Source organism: Harpegnathos saltator, unplaced genomic scaffold (genome assembly GCF_003227715.2).
Source record: "Harpegnathos saltator strain DR-91 unplaced genomic scaffold, Hsal_v8.6 scaffold720, whole genome shotgun sequence".
Classification (NCBI taxonomy): Eukaryota; Metazoa; Arthropoda; class Insecta; order Hymenoptera; family Formicidae; genus Harpegnathos; species Harpegnathos saltator.
In genome coordinates this window covers 565,766-580,370 of record NW_020230561.1, presented here as the reverse complement: position 1 = coordinate 580,370, position 14,605 = coordinate 565,766, and the positions used below count along the sequence as shown (strand labels likewise).

The following is a 14,605-nucleotide window of genomic DNA, read 5'->3' as shown; positions in this document are numbered from 1 at the left end:
ATTTTTTATGTTTTTACTTAACTTCTTGAGTTAAGTACGATAAAAGGCGGTCATTCCTTGCGGTTTTACGGTCAGATATGTGTATGCACTACTTAACGTATTTCATTGTCGTCATTAATTTTATGTATACAAATAATTTTTTATTATGATGTTTATGATTTTCTAATATAGGGTGAGGCACCTAAAACAGGTCAAATAACTTTGAATAACTGAATAACTTTGAAAATATGCAAGATAGAAAAAAAATGTTAAATACAAAAATTGTAGAGTTTTTAAGTGATGTACCACATAGCAATATCAGTATGACTTTTTTTTGTTAAAGAGGGAAAAATGTCTAACGCAACCCTGAAACAGAGAAACCGTACAGAGATGATCCTGGGATAGCGTGGGACTTGTACCCACTAAAAATCCCCACGGGCCTACAACATGCTGAGGGCCCAGGAAAACTATGCTAAATAGTAGTTGACTATTTGGGCTCCCTGCAACGCAAGCGCCACTATGCGTTCAACTTTAGGTGAAGGTTTTACGCTCCTCCCAACCTACTACCTTCCTCCCAGGGTCAAATGACGTTCTGGAGGTCAGGGGAAAACTCCTCGGACCTCCAGAACCTCTCCTGGACAGCAAACGATGACGAGAACAACGACAAGCAAGACGACGATGACGACGACAATGATGACAACGACGACGACGACGACGAGGAGCCGGAGAAAGTGGTGAATATTATGACTTTGAACAACGTCATCAAGGTTACGGGAAAGTCATCTTGCATTTTTTAAATAGAAACTCCCATTTTTTTATTATATTATCTTTTTTCTACTAACTAATTTGAACATCTTTTGACTGAAACATTTTTTTAATTGCTTAATATTTTTTTAACTATTTGAGGAAAATTTGGTAACTTTTTCAATATTTAGCTTACGATATCTCGGTCAATATACTTTAAATATACTTTAAATATATCAAAAAATATTAAGTAAATAAGAAAATATTTCAGACAAATGTTTAAATTAATTGGTAGGAAAAGATGATATAATAAAAAAATGAGGGTTCCTATTAAAAAAGTTCGAAGTAATTTTCCCATAACCTTGATAACGCTGTTTAAGGTCATACTAGTATTGCTATATGATGTATTACTTAAAATGCTATAACTTCTATACTTAATGTTTTTTTTATCTTGCATATTTTCAAAGTTACTCATGTGGCCTATTTTAAGTGTCTCACCCTGTATGTAGCAAAATATTTTAATATGTTAACGAAATATTACTTTTGATATAAAATAATTATTGCATTTCTGAAAATACATTTTTACTAATTATTCTAATACTAATACTAATATTAATACTAATTGATATTCAATAATTCATTATTATTTGTTGACAAGTTTAATTGACAACTTGTAATCGCAATATACAATCATATGTCTGTAGTTGCTGGAAAATAAATAATTTCTAATCAATTTATATAATATTTTAACATGATTTATGTAATTGCTGTACAACTTTTGGTATCTAATACATCGGATAAATAACACTTCAGTAACATATTACGTTTATATTACTTAACTGCAATTTTGTATGAGTAGGAAATTACAATTAACATGTATGTTGCATATAACTTACATGTTATATTAACTGTTTTGTTATAAATATTACGACAATGTAACTGCTATATGTTTGATGGAATAGCAATTATTTAATAAGTTCGTACTTAATATTTCAAAATAAATAATATAAACCCATTTCTAAATGACTTAATTATTTGTGGTTTAATCTATTATATAATCTATTATTTAATATATCATCATCAATCATCAACATTTGGAAAACAGTTGTGCATTACATATAGGATAAGGAAAAAGTATGGAAACCCTAAAAAATCTCGAAAAATATAAGTTTTATAAAAAAGCTTTCGAATAGAAATAGGGGTTAACCCTTAACACTCACTAGAGGTCTGAACGACTCTACGCCAATTTCGGATTCAATTTTGATCACGAAGATATTGGAATCGGGACTTGAAGCGCTATGTGTTATTAGTTTCAGGTATCTACTATATGTTTAAACCCTTAGGACAGTATTCAAAACATCAGTGTAGCTTGGGCAGCCAAAAAAGAAGACGGTGTGAAATCTGTGGGTCTGTGCGATCCCGTGTGAGTTTTACGAATAACTGAAAATTTTTTAATATTTGTTTCGTGAGTGTTATATTTCTGCAGAGTCATGCAAAGTATAAATAAGTATAAATAAGTATAAAGAAGTATAAATTTTATACTTCCGGAACAATTTTAACTCATTTTCAAGATGTTAAAGATTATCTCTGATTTTTTTCATTTCATAACTATTAATGGTATTCATTTGACAACTATGAGAAGTTGAGTGAGGTCTGTGCGACCCCGTGTGAATGTTATGAAATTCTGCGGAGGTGTGAGTGTTAAGGTTAAGAAGATTTATTTACTGATCTTCTCAATTTAACTTTGAACGACGTTGCCAAGGTCAGGATAAAGTCAAGTGGAATGTTTCAAATGTAGCCCCCCATTTTTTACTAAATACGAGGGCAGTCTGAAAACTTCTCGGCCTGACACATAGATGGCATTAGAAACTGTCAAACTATAATTGTATTGGAAAGTGGCATCCCTGATATAAACCCGGAAAATTTTATTTCGATCTGTTCGATATTATAAAATTTTATTTCGATCTGTCAAGTCATTCGAGTAGTAGCACCAGTTTAATATTGACGTGTCATTGTCTTTTTTAAAATGGAAAATATTGAATATCGTGCAGTGATTAAATTCTTTGTTTTGGATGGTTTAACACCAACAGAAATTCATCCGAAATCGTTAAAAGTGTATAAAGATGTGTAAAAGTGTATAAAGATAATGCATTACCTTTACTTTCCACTGTGAAAAAATGGGCTCCTCTTTTTAAATCTGATCGTATAAGCCTCGAAGATGATCCACGCGAAGGTCGTCCAAAAACTGCTACAACACCACAAAACATTCAACAAATCCATGATATGGTGTTAGATGATCGACGAGTGAAAATGCGTGAAATAGTTGAGGCCATAGGCATCTCAAAAGAACGAATTGGAAATATTTTGCATGAAGAATTACATATGAAAAAGTTTTGTGCAAGATAGGTGCCGCATTTGCTAACAATTGACTAAAAATGCATTCGAATGCGTATTTCTCAAGCGTGTTTGGATCGTTTTAAGCAAAATAAAAGGGATTTCAAGCGTTGTTTCATAACTGTTGATGAAACTTGGATCCACCACTATACACTAGAGCGAAAAGAACAGTCGAAACAATGGACTGGAGCTGGTGGAAGTGCACCAAAGAAGGCAAAGACGGTTCCATCAGCAGGAAAGGTTATGGCAATAGTTTTTTGGGGTTACAAAGGTATTTTGTTGATCGATTATCTTCAGAAAGGTAAAACAATTAACTCTGAATATTATTGTAACCTTTTGGATCTATTGGATGCAAAAATTCGTGAGAAAGACCTGCTTTAAAGAAGAAAAGAATCATTTTCCATTAAGACAATGCACGTATTCACACAAGTGTTTTGACAATGGCAAAATTCAACGAATTAAAGTACGAATTGCTTGAACATCCAGCATATTCACCAGATTTGGCTCCCTCTGACTATTATCTGTTTCCAAACGTGAAAAAATTCCTAGCTGAAAAGCGTTTTACATCAAATGACAAAACTATTGCAACCGTGGATGGATATTTTGCAGACCTTCCGGAATCATACTTTAATAATGATATTGAATTATTGGAAAAGCATTGGAATAAATGTATTGAAGTTTCAGGAGATTATATTGAAAAATAAAACATATTTTACGCAAAAAAAATTTTCTTTCATTGTTAGGCCGAGAAATTTTCAGACTGCCTACGTATATTCATAATACGTCCTTGCATTAGGGTCTTGTTAATTTTTTCAATATCAATTATTTTTAGTATATTGTAGACTTATCTATTTAGTAAGGTGAAGATTTAAAAAATATATTTATAATATGTCTTACCTTGCGTAGAGGTAAGACATATTATAGGCGTAGAGGTCTTACCTTGCGTAGAGGTCTTGTTAATTTTTTTAGCATCTATTTTTAGTATGTTGTAGACTTATCTATTTAGTAAGGTGAAAATTTAATAAATATATTTATTTATCATTGAAATCTAAGCGTTGCATAAATATCTTGTTAATTATTTGTCGGAAAAAAGTGGCATTAGACTTTTTTCCTCTATTTGATCTCAAGAATATATTATTATAATAGCGCCCAGACTTTTGTTAATTTGATAATTTTGAAATTTCCAAAGGTCAATAAGTTAATAAAAGTTAGGACACTATTGTAACAATATATTTTTGAGATCAAATAGAATAAAAAAGTCTAGTACTATTTTTTCTTCCGATAATAAATAGTTAGCGAGATATCGTAAGTTAAATGTTGAAAAAGTTATCAAGTTTTCCTAAAATATCTTAACAAATATGAGGCAAATAAAAAAATGTTTCAGACAAAAGTTGTTAAAATTAATTGGCAGAAAAAGATGATATAATAAAAATTGGGGTTTTCATTTGAGAAAAGTAATGATCAGTGAATACCTGGAAAGTGACGTCATCTGTAAACAAAATGATAAAATTGTTTTATGTCCCCCTTGGAACCATATAACTTGTGTCTGAGACATTTTTTCCTGAAATATTTAGTTTTGCATTTCCCCGTTCCGGTACTTTTTATACACCTTATATAATCGCACAGTGCATTTTTTTTGTATTGGCTCTACACGTGAATAATGTATTTATTATTTATATGCGTATTATATAATTATGGAGCATAAAATATTTACATACACGCGTGTACAAGTATACGAACACATATATTTATTATAATAGCTGCAGTACGTAGAAGAGAAAATTGTGTGCGCGCACGTGTGTGCGTGTGCATGTGTGTGTAAAACTGGCGACTCATTTCGCTGAAATTCACGTTGAACTGTTGAAAGTTCTGCTTTTTTTCTTAATAATTTAGAGAGAGTTTCTAATTAGGTTAATTAGATTAACTAGGTTAAACAAATAGTTCCTCCATTTAAGCAAAAAAATAGATCCGGATAATCTGACATTCATGTTGTGCCCCTTATTTCCGTTCTTATTATTAGATAAGTTTTGTTCTATACAAATTCCACCATCATATTTCGATAGATTTTGCGGGATCTATAGTTTTATATTCTATATGAGTTTTACATTCTATAAAAAATTTCTGTCATAAAAGTAAAAATTTATTATAGTTACATGAACACTTGCAACCATAATGTAATAAGCTAAACGAATTGAGATGTTAGTCAAAATTTCGGAGTGTGGTAGCATTTTTAAAAGAGTACTCGTATAATTCTGTACATACAAAGCTATCCGAAAAATATCCGACCTTAAGCTGTAGCAGGAAAAGTTAATTTTGGTCAATGGTGACGACGTCCCTTTCAAAGTACTCCCTTTTGAAAACCATAATTTTTTCAGCGATCCTCCCATTGTCGGAAGCGTTCTTTATATTCAACTTTCGGAATAGCTAACAGCTATTTCGTCGCATTCCTTTTTATTTCCTTTACATCATCAAATCTTCTTCCTTTTAGAGAATTTTTCCATTTAGAAAACAGCCAGTAGTCACAGGGAGCCAAATCAAGACTGTAAGGGGGCTGACGAAGTTGAACAATTTCGTGTTTCACCAAAAATTGCTGGATAAACTGCGATGAATGGGCAGGTGCGTTGTCATGATGAAGCCCAGTCATCACTTTTCTACAAATCAGGCAGTTTCCTTCTCACTGCATTACATAATCGCTTCAGAATTTTTATTAGGTCATACTCTTTGTTCACCGTTAACTTTCTGGAACATATTCATGGTGAACAACACCTTCCTAGTCAAAGAAAACTGAACATTACTTTGATGTTGATCCGACTCTGACGCACCTTCTTGGGTCGTTGTTCTTCAAGCGTCCTCCACTGTGAAGATTGGACTTTTGTCTCAGAGTTATAATCATAAGCCCATGATTCGCCGCCATAGTTGTTGGCAAGTTTTTGGCAAAATTTAATGCAGACTTTTTGTTCGATGCGTTTAGTCATTATGAAATGCGACGCGCACAAGGTTCAATCTTTACACAACAGTATAGCGTTGTCGACTGAACAACTGTTGCATCGTGCATGCGTTTGCGTTGCGTTTAATGAGGGTATTCAAAAAAGTCCCCTTTAAATGGTGAATACCTTTTGACAATAGTTCTCTTAAGTTCAACGTTAGAGCATAAGGCTGGATACTTTCTGGACAGATCTCGTATTTACACACATTTTAAATAGTTATAGTGCTGTTATTTTTTAAACAATTATACTGTTCGTGCCTAGCTTATTTAGACATAACTAAGGTATCCTAAATTTGACTAGAAACTAAAACGGCCACCGGATTTAGATCCATTTCTTTTTTTAGGGATACATTAAAGACAGTTGTTAAGCTGGAAATTCAAAAATGATGTCAGATTTAGTAGCAACTATTTAAAAAATCGTCGGTAATATTAAAGACAACATGTTGGAAAAAGTTTTTACGAGTTTTCGTAAAAAATTGAGTTTTATACAAAATCAGATAGTGCGCATTTCGAAAACGTTTATCACTAGCTTATTTGATCGCTAGCATGTTTTTTATCATTTTTCATTAATAAAGTAAACTGATAATTACCATTTTTAAAAATTTATTTATATCATTAAAAACTATAGACTCTCTTTCTTTTAATTTTTGTTTTTACAATAAATGAAGACATTTGAAAATGACAGCTGATTAATTTCAGCAACTTCCCATGGGACACCATGTATTACATATACAAACATGTTATAAGGTAATGAATACTTGAACTTTAAAGATTCTTAAGGCTCCGGGTTCGGTTTACAAGTGAGGTGGATTGTAAAGGAGGGTTGTGAATGAACAAAAGAGTCTCGCCTTTCTTTTATTCTTTGTTTCTTCTGATACACTGTAATAGAGGTGTTTTGAAGTATATGCGTATCTACAAATCATGTGCAAATACACTGCTCAAAAGAATTATGGCATAGATAATTTATTGTTAAAAATTGGCCAACTTTGACTGGCGATTACTTCGCGAAGAATTATTGTAGACTAATGATTTTTTTTTTCAAAATGAAGCTTGAAGTCTCTACTTTAAGAATGTATCTCCATTTTTTGCATGCAATGCACTCCTACCCCTGTAACCTCTGATATCTGAGGGCATGTTTGGTATACTGAAAATTGCAAAGTTTGACAGAATGCACGGACGTGGACAATTTTTTTCGGGGACGCCGTTTGCATCGTCATAAAGTTCAAATCTTCCCCTTCAATTTGAAAAAAAAATGGAATCGCTACAATTTTTTTTCGCAAAGTTACAGCCTTTCAAAATATCGTTGTTTTTACCTCTTTGAAGCTGGCAGGACCAAATTGGCAGAATCGAAACGCACCTATCAAATTTTGTAGTACTTATTTTGTGCTAATTTGTGCTATTAATAAAAATGTTGTACCTCGTGCCATTTTGAAAAAAATCGTGGCGCTACTACCTTCATATGAAGTCAGCAGGACTACAACAAAAAATAATTAAAAAATAAAAACACTTACATAAATAGAAGGAGCATAATTTGTGCTAATTTGTTCCATAAAAGAAAATTTGCTATTTTGAAAAAAAGTGGCACTTTACTCTTGAGCGTAAGCTGAGTCTGTGATGAAGAAGGTTTCTGAAGAAATGCCGCGAGTACAAAATCTGCAATTACATATTTTAGTAGCATAAAATAAGCGATATTTATTGCAAAAGTCGCGACTCGATTCTGCTCATTACAAGTGGCACTTTACTCTTGAGCATAAGCTGGGTCTGTGATAGTTTTTGGAGAAATGGGGAAGAAAGGTTGGACTCCTTAAATAACTTTGAAAATATGCAAGAAAATAATATAGAAAATATGCATAGAAAATAATATTAAATATGGAAGTTGTAGGATTTCAAGTGACGCATCACATAGCAATATTAGTATAAACAACGATATCAAGATTACAGGCAGGTCACTTTGAATGTTTTAAATGGAAACTCCTATTTTTATTATATTATTAATATCTTTTTCTACCAATTAATTTGAACTTTTTTATTTTGAAATTTCCAAAAGTTATCAAATTAACAAAAGTTAGGACACTATTGTAATAGCATATTCTTGAGGCTAAACAAAGTAAAAAAGTCTAATACTACTTTTTTTCGACAAATAGATAACGAGATATTATAAGCTAAATATTGAAAAAATTACTAAGTTTTTATAAGTATCTCAAAAAAAAATATTAGACAAATAAAAATATTTTTCAAGCAAAAGTCCAAATTAATTGGTACAGAAAATGATATAATAAAAAATGGGAGTTTCTGTCTAAAAAATTCAAGGTGACCTTCCTATAACTTTGATGACACTGTTCAAGGTCATCAACCATACTAGTATTGCTATGCGATGTATCAAATAAAACCCTATAACTTCTGTGTTTGATATTTTTTTCTATTTTGCATATTTCTAAAATTATTCAGGAAGCCCGACTTTTTTCCCCATTTTGTATGTACGAGATGTATACATTTACATTTTTGTTGATGCGCCTCTTTATATAATCTCGTGTGTATTTGCTTTCACACGAACAAACCTCTGACCACAATTGCGAGTTGACGAAGCTTTGCCAGTCTTTCCGCATTCTCCTTCCTCTCTCGTCCCGCGACTCTAAACTTTTATACCTTATAAGTTTATCAAGAGTCGTAAACACTCAGCTGTTGTTTCCATTTCTACTGTATGTGCGTGTAAATAAGTGCGTAACTTAGCAAATTATTTAATGGCTGCGATTTTGCTATCTCGATCAAATTAAATCTAATCTTGTGCAAAAATGAAATAATTTTTGTTTTGCTTGCTTGAGTGTTTTTGGCACAAACGATCAATTTTTCGGGTCTCCTTTTTGCCAACAGGCTTGATCGGCCGTAGGAAAGTGACCGCAGGTGGTAGTCGTCGAAGAAAAACAACAAGGGCAAAAACAAAGATAACGACGACGACGGCGAAGAGAAGTCGATCTGCCGTCGAAGGTGAGGCGAGGTGGAGTCCGGTGAAAAAAAGAAGAAAAAAAGAAAGGTTGAAAGCGGTGCGGAAGGGACATCGTGAGGGAGAAGGAGAGAAAAAAGGCAATGGTGGTAATGTTGGAAGTAGTGGTAAAGGAAAGAAAGAGGTCGAAAAGTTGAGTGACCTATGATTTATGAGTAGATGGTAAGGAAAGGACAACAAGGTGGAGTTACGTAGGCGGATAAGGAATAAAAAGAAGACTATCGAGAAAGGACGGAGAAATGATCTTGGTAGGTGACTGGCAAAGTACGATGATCGATTTCTCGACGAAAGGCAGATAGCGTCACAACTAGTTGTCGCTAGGGCACAAAATATCGAGCTCATGCGCGTTGTGGCCCTAGCTGTGGATGAGGAGGGAGAGGAAGACGACGAAGAGGAAGAAGACAAAGAGAAGGAGGAGGAAAGAAAGGAGAAGAAAGAGACCGGAGAGCCAACAGCGACGGAACAAAGGAGATACAAGAGACACCACTGGGTCCACGGGCCTGCGATGCGCCCCGTGGTAACAACGGTAGTAGGGGATAAGAATCGACGGCCTAATACAGCGTGTTTGATTTTCTTTGTGCCGTCATCACCACCGCTGCTACTGTTGTTGCTGTTGCTGCTATTGCCCACTTGGATTTTGACGATCGTCGTCGATGCGTCGCCCGTTCATCCCATTCCATTGCATAAAGGTGAGTTACATTAGTCTTCTTTCATTAATTTGTTAAAATAGCGAAACTCGCAAATTTTTCGATTGGATAAATTAGATTTATTTTTAAAATTTTGTAGTATTTATATATTTATATAGTTAAAAGATGTCCCAAAATTCACGCAAGAAGTAATTTTGATAGAAAACAGGTTTATAATTAAAAATTGTAAATTTTTTTATTGATTCATAAAATATACAGTAAAGGGTTATGTATGGAATAGCATATCGGGTAAATGGCCTCCACGGCTTTGCTGGCACATATGCATTCTTTTGTTGAAATTTTCCATGATCGTTTTGCATAAATGTGGCTGAATTTCGTTGATACAGCGCTCAATTTCCTCCTTCAAGGCGTGGGTGGTCGTGGGCTTGTTGGCATAAAGGACTTAGACTTTAAAAAACCCCAAAGAAAAAAAGTCCAACGGCGTTAAATCGCATGATCTGGGCGGCCAAATCTGATCACCAAAACGGGAAATTACACGACCAGGAAATGACTCATGCAGTAATTGAATTGTTTCTCGGGCTGTATGGCATGTGGCACCGTCTTGTTGAAACCACATGTCCACATCCATATCTTGCAATTTAGACACAAAAAACTGGATTATCATGTCGCGATAGCGAGCACTATTAACTGTTATTGCCTGACTAGCCGCATTTTCGAAGAAGAATGGTTCGATGATGCCTCCAGCTCAAAATCCGCACCAAACAGTGACACGTTGTGGATGCATTTGTTTCTCAACAATCACTCGTGGATTTTCTGAACTCCAAATGCGACAATTTTGTCGATTAACCAAACCATCAAGATGAAAATGAGCCTCATCGCTGAAGATGATTTTGTTCGAAAAATGAGCATCCACTTGTTGTTGTTCCATAATCCATTCAACGAACTCTCTTCACTGTGCGTGGTCAGTTTAAAAACCCTAAACTGTCAGTTGTCACGCTGTCTTTTTTTTTCGTTAGCAACACTTTACCGCACAAATGGCGCAAAACTCAAATCTTGCGTGAATTTTGGGACACCCTTTATTATATAGGGTCTGCCAAAAGTTCCGGAACAGCTAATTATTTCAGAAAATAATGATTGTTTAAAACAATGTTTGAGACAAAAATTGTAAGGCTTAAGAAAAGCTATCAGATATTGATAATTGTTTGACCTTGGAATGACCTTGAGAAATGTTATCAAGGTCGACATAAAAATCTTAAATGGAAACTCTAATTCTTTATTACACCGTCTTTTTCCACCAATTAATTTGAACAACTTTCTGTCTGAAACACTTTTTTATTTGCCTAATATTTTTTGAGATATTTAAGGATAACTTGGTAACTTTTTCAATATTTAACTTACGATATTTCGCTAACTGTTTGTCGGGATAAAAAAGTGGTACTAGACTTTTCTATTCTACTTGGTCTCAAGAATATATTGTTACAATAGCGCCCTGACTTTTGTCAATTTGATGATTGTGAAATTTCGAAAGATCTGCTTAAGACCTAACCTAGGTAGACTGTAGTAAACCGATAACGTCGATAACAAAAACCCAAGTGTTTTGAAAAAAAATTCTCTGCACATGGTGGGAGCAGAAGGGTTGCGATGAGGAAATGCTAAATGTAGTATAAGGTCTTGGAATCGGGTAAATCCATTAAAGCAGAGATTTATCAAGAACATTGATGTCTTTGAGCGATAAAATTAAGAAAAAATTCCATTTACTGGATAAAGCAGCCATAAAGTCATTCTGCTGCACGACAATGCTAAATCGCATAAAGTAAAGCCACAAAGGAAACCATCTTATGCTTAAGCTAAAAAGTTCTCCTATATACGGCGTGTTCTCCAGACTTGCCTCTATTAGATTTTCGCTTATTTCGGTTGATGCAACACGTATTGCCTGATACACATTTCTCGACAGTTGATGACATACGAATTCATCAGTGACTTTATAACCTCAAAGCCACCAGTTTCTATCGTGATGGGATTCGGTAATTGCCCAATGAATAGTGCAAGGTTATTCGATAACAACGGAAAATATTTCCATTGTTGAATCTTGGTTAATCTTGTTCTATTGATTTTTAAATAAAGATTGAAAATTGTCGAAAATCGGAAAGAATTAACAAAATCTTATACTTGGCAAATATAGAGAAAGAATTTTATTAGTAACAAATTAATTTCTTAAATTTGATAAAATATTTTTATAAGTTTCTTTTCTTTAATTTAAGAAATTCATAGTGCGCGCGCGCGCATACACACACGCATACAAAGTGCTTGCAAAAATTCATAAGGTCACGAATAGATGGCTGTAGCAGCGACTTAGTAATTGTTATTTTTTGAGCTACTTTTTTAGTTTCCAAATATTGACCATATTCAATCAAAATTGATAGTTGATAATTCATAATTACAAACCATAGAACGTCATATTTAACATGATTCGGAATGGAATAAAATAAAATTCATCTTCGTCACTGCTTTACCACTTTAATCCAGGTGCAACAATTAAAACACGAAGTTGTGAAACCTGTGGAGAGAATATTATGTCCGCCGCTATTTGTGAGAAGTAGCTTAATAAGTTTAGAAATAATGATCAGGATGTCAACGACAAATCACGTTCATGTCATTTAAACGAGATGCAGAATAACGAATTAGAAACATTGCTCAACGAAAATTCGAACGTTAAAAAAACTTATAGGGAAGCTTGTAGTTGATAAATTAACAGTATGCTTCTATGTGAAAGCAATAAGAAGATCCAGGAGGAAGGAAGATGGCTTCTTGGTGAACTCTTTACAAACGTGAATGTGAATCGACTTATTATCTGTTTTTCATTGTTTGTCAGCTATAAAAAATTTTTTTTGTGACGAATAGTTATGGGTGATGAAAAGTGGATCTATTTTGACGGTTCTAAACTCAAAAAGTCGTGGATTGATCTCGATCAAATATTGATATCTGCAACAAAACGCAACATCCATGGTCATAAACTTTTTTATGTATCTACTGGGACTAAGGAATGTTTTACTATGATCTATTACTGGAATTTATTACTGGAGTAGATACTAGGAGATCAACAGATAATGTAGTTGTCAGTGCAGACAATCATGGATTAGATTGGGAAATCCTGCCGCACCTAGCGTGCTCTTCAAACATCGCTTCATTTGATTTTCATTTATTTAGATCGATGCAGCATGGTCTATCTAATATATAGTTTCGAAATGCTAAGGAATTGCGAAAATCTTCCGAAATAAAGGAATGAATTCCATAATTCAACAAAGGAAAAGTACCATCTGTGCAAAGTAATAACGAAGGAAGTGACAGAGGAAATGACCATCAACGTCATCTTCAATCTACATTAACTAATTTATCTTTTATGGTAAAAATTAAATTCTCAGTATTAGACAATCACAAAAACACATGCGATTATAAATTAATGCCAGGATTATCAGTAAATTTAATCAAAGATAATTATGTCCCATTACAAGCACGCACACCCATGTCAAACAATATTAATTCTTACTTTGATATTAATAATATTCCTTTAATGATCCTAACTATAGTATATATACTATAAATATATAAATATATTTGAGACAAAGATTATTAACGATATTAAAATAGAGATTAAATTTCTTATTGCTCCTGATAAGACTATGATATTCTCCTGCAGGTCGAGATTTTATATCATCGTTCAATATAAAAATCTTTATGAACAAAGATTGTACAATGTCAACTAATAATGATAAAATTATAAATAATGCATATAATGAAACTAATAACTTTATACAATAAACTACACATATAGAATATCTCAACAAACCAAAAATAACAGATAATCTAAATATTAACCCAGAAATAGATTTTGCAGTGATAGAAAAATTAAAAGAAATTTATATTCAAACGTATACGAGTATTACTGAAACTGTACTGCTGTACTGACACTATTAATAATAATAGAGAAATCAATATCGTTTTAAAACATAATCAACCAATTAGCTTCAGACCAAAATGTATTTCCCGATAAATAAAAATTACAAAAAAAGAATTTAGATGATCTACTAAAAAATAATATAATTCAAGAAAATATTAAATAGTCTTTGTGCAAGTCCTATTGTTTTAGTGCATAAGAAAAATGGTGAATTATGCTTATGCATAGATTACAGCGAAATTAATAAAATTACAATTAAAAATAATTTTTCTACATAATTAATAGATGATCATTTAAACAAATTACACGATAAGAAATATTTTGGCAACCTCGACTTGCGCAATGGATTCTATCATATCAAAACGGCTACATCAATAAAATATACAAGGTGTTCGGTAATTAGCTGCCAACCCGAAGTGTGAAGGTAGATTGGGTTAAGACAAACATAAAAGTCCCATACCGTTTTGCAAAATTTGCAATAATTATCGTGTTATTAATGACAGAAATCTGAGAAGTGAGAGCGCGCTGACATAGATGATTGGAGAATACTGATCTGTATTATAACTGAATAGCGAATACGCCGAATTTTCTATGCCCATATGATCGGCGCCATGTTGGAAAAAGCTTGTCAATTTCAGGCGTTATCGGAAACCGTCATGAATCGTCGTGTGCGTAATCGTATATATGCATCGTTTCGCGAAAAATATTAACGCATTGAGTTAGAAATTATTCAGTAGATTAAATATATGTATAAATATATGGTCGTAAATATTTTTGAAGGAAAAAATAATTATAATATATACAGAAAAGTTGTAAAAGTATTGATCATATTTCAATGTGTACATAAAAGTAAATAATTTTTAAAGCAAAACACTGGAAAAATAGTCTTGGGAACACTA

At 33.1% G+C, this 14,605-nt stretch overlaps 1 protein-coding gene across 6 annotated transcripts in view; it reads left to right on the top strand.

Moving 5' to 3' along the window:
• The window catches only part of LOC105184009 (disintegrin and metalloproteinase domain-containing protein 10), an 86,734-nt gene that overhangs the window by 12,666 nt on the left and 59,463 nt on the right, over nt 1–14,605 (top strand). For 5 of the 6 annotated variants that reach the window (XR_849820.3, XR_849816.3, XM_025305858.1 and 2 more), the window contains exon 2: nt 8,975–9,793. Coding sequence is in view for 4 of the 6 variants with exons in the window: in XM_025305858.1 (XP_025161643.1) it covers nt 9,445–9,793 (349 nt within the window). In the remaining 2 variants the exon portion in view is untranslated. Of the gene's footprint in view, nt 1–326; nt 714–8,974; nt 9,794–14,605 lie in introns of those variants that run through there. The other variant, XM_025305860.1, reaches the window with a different exon arrangement.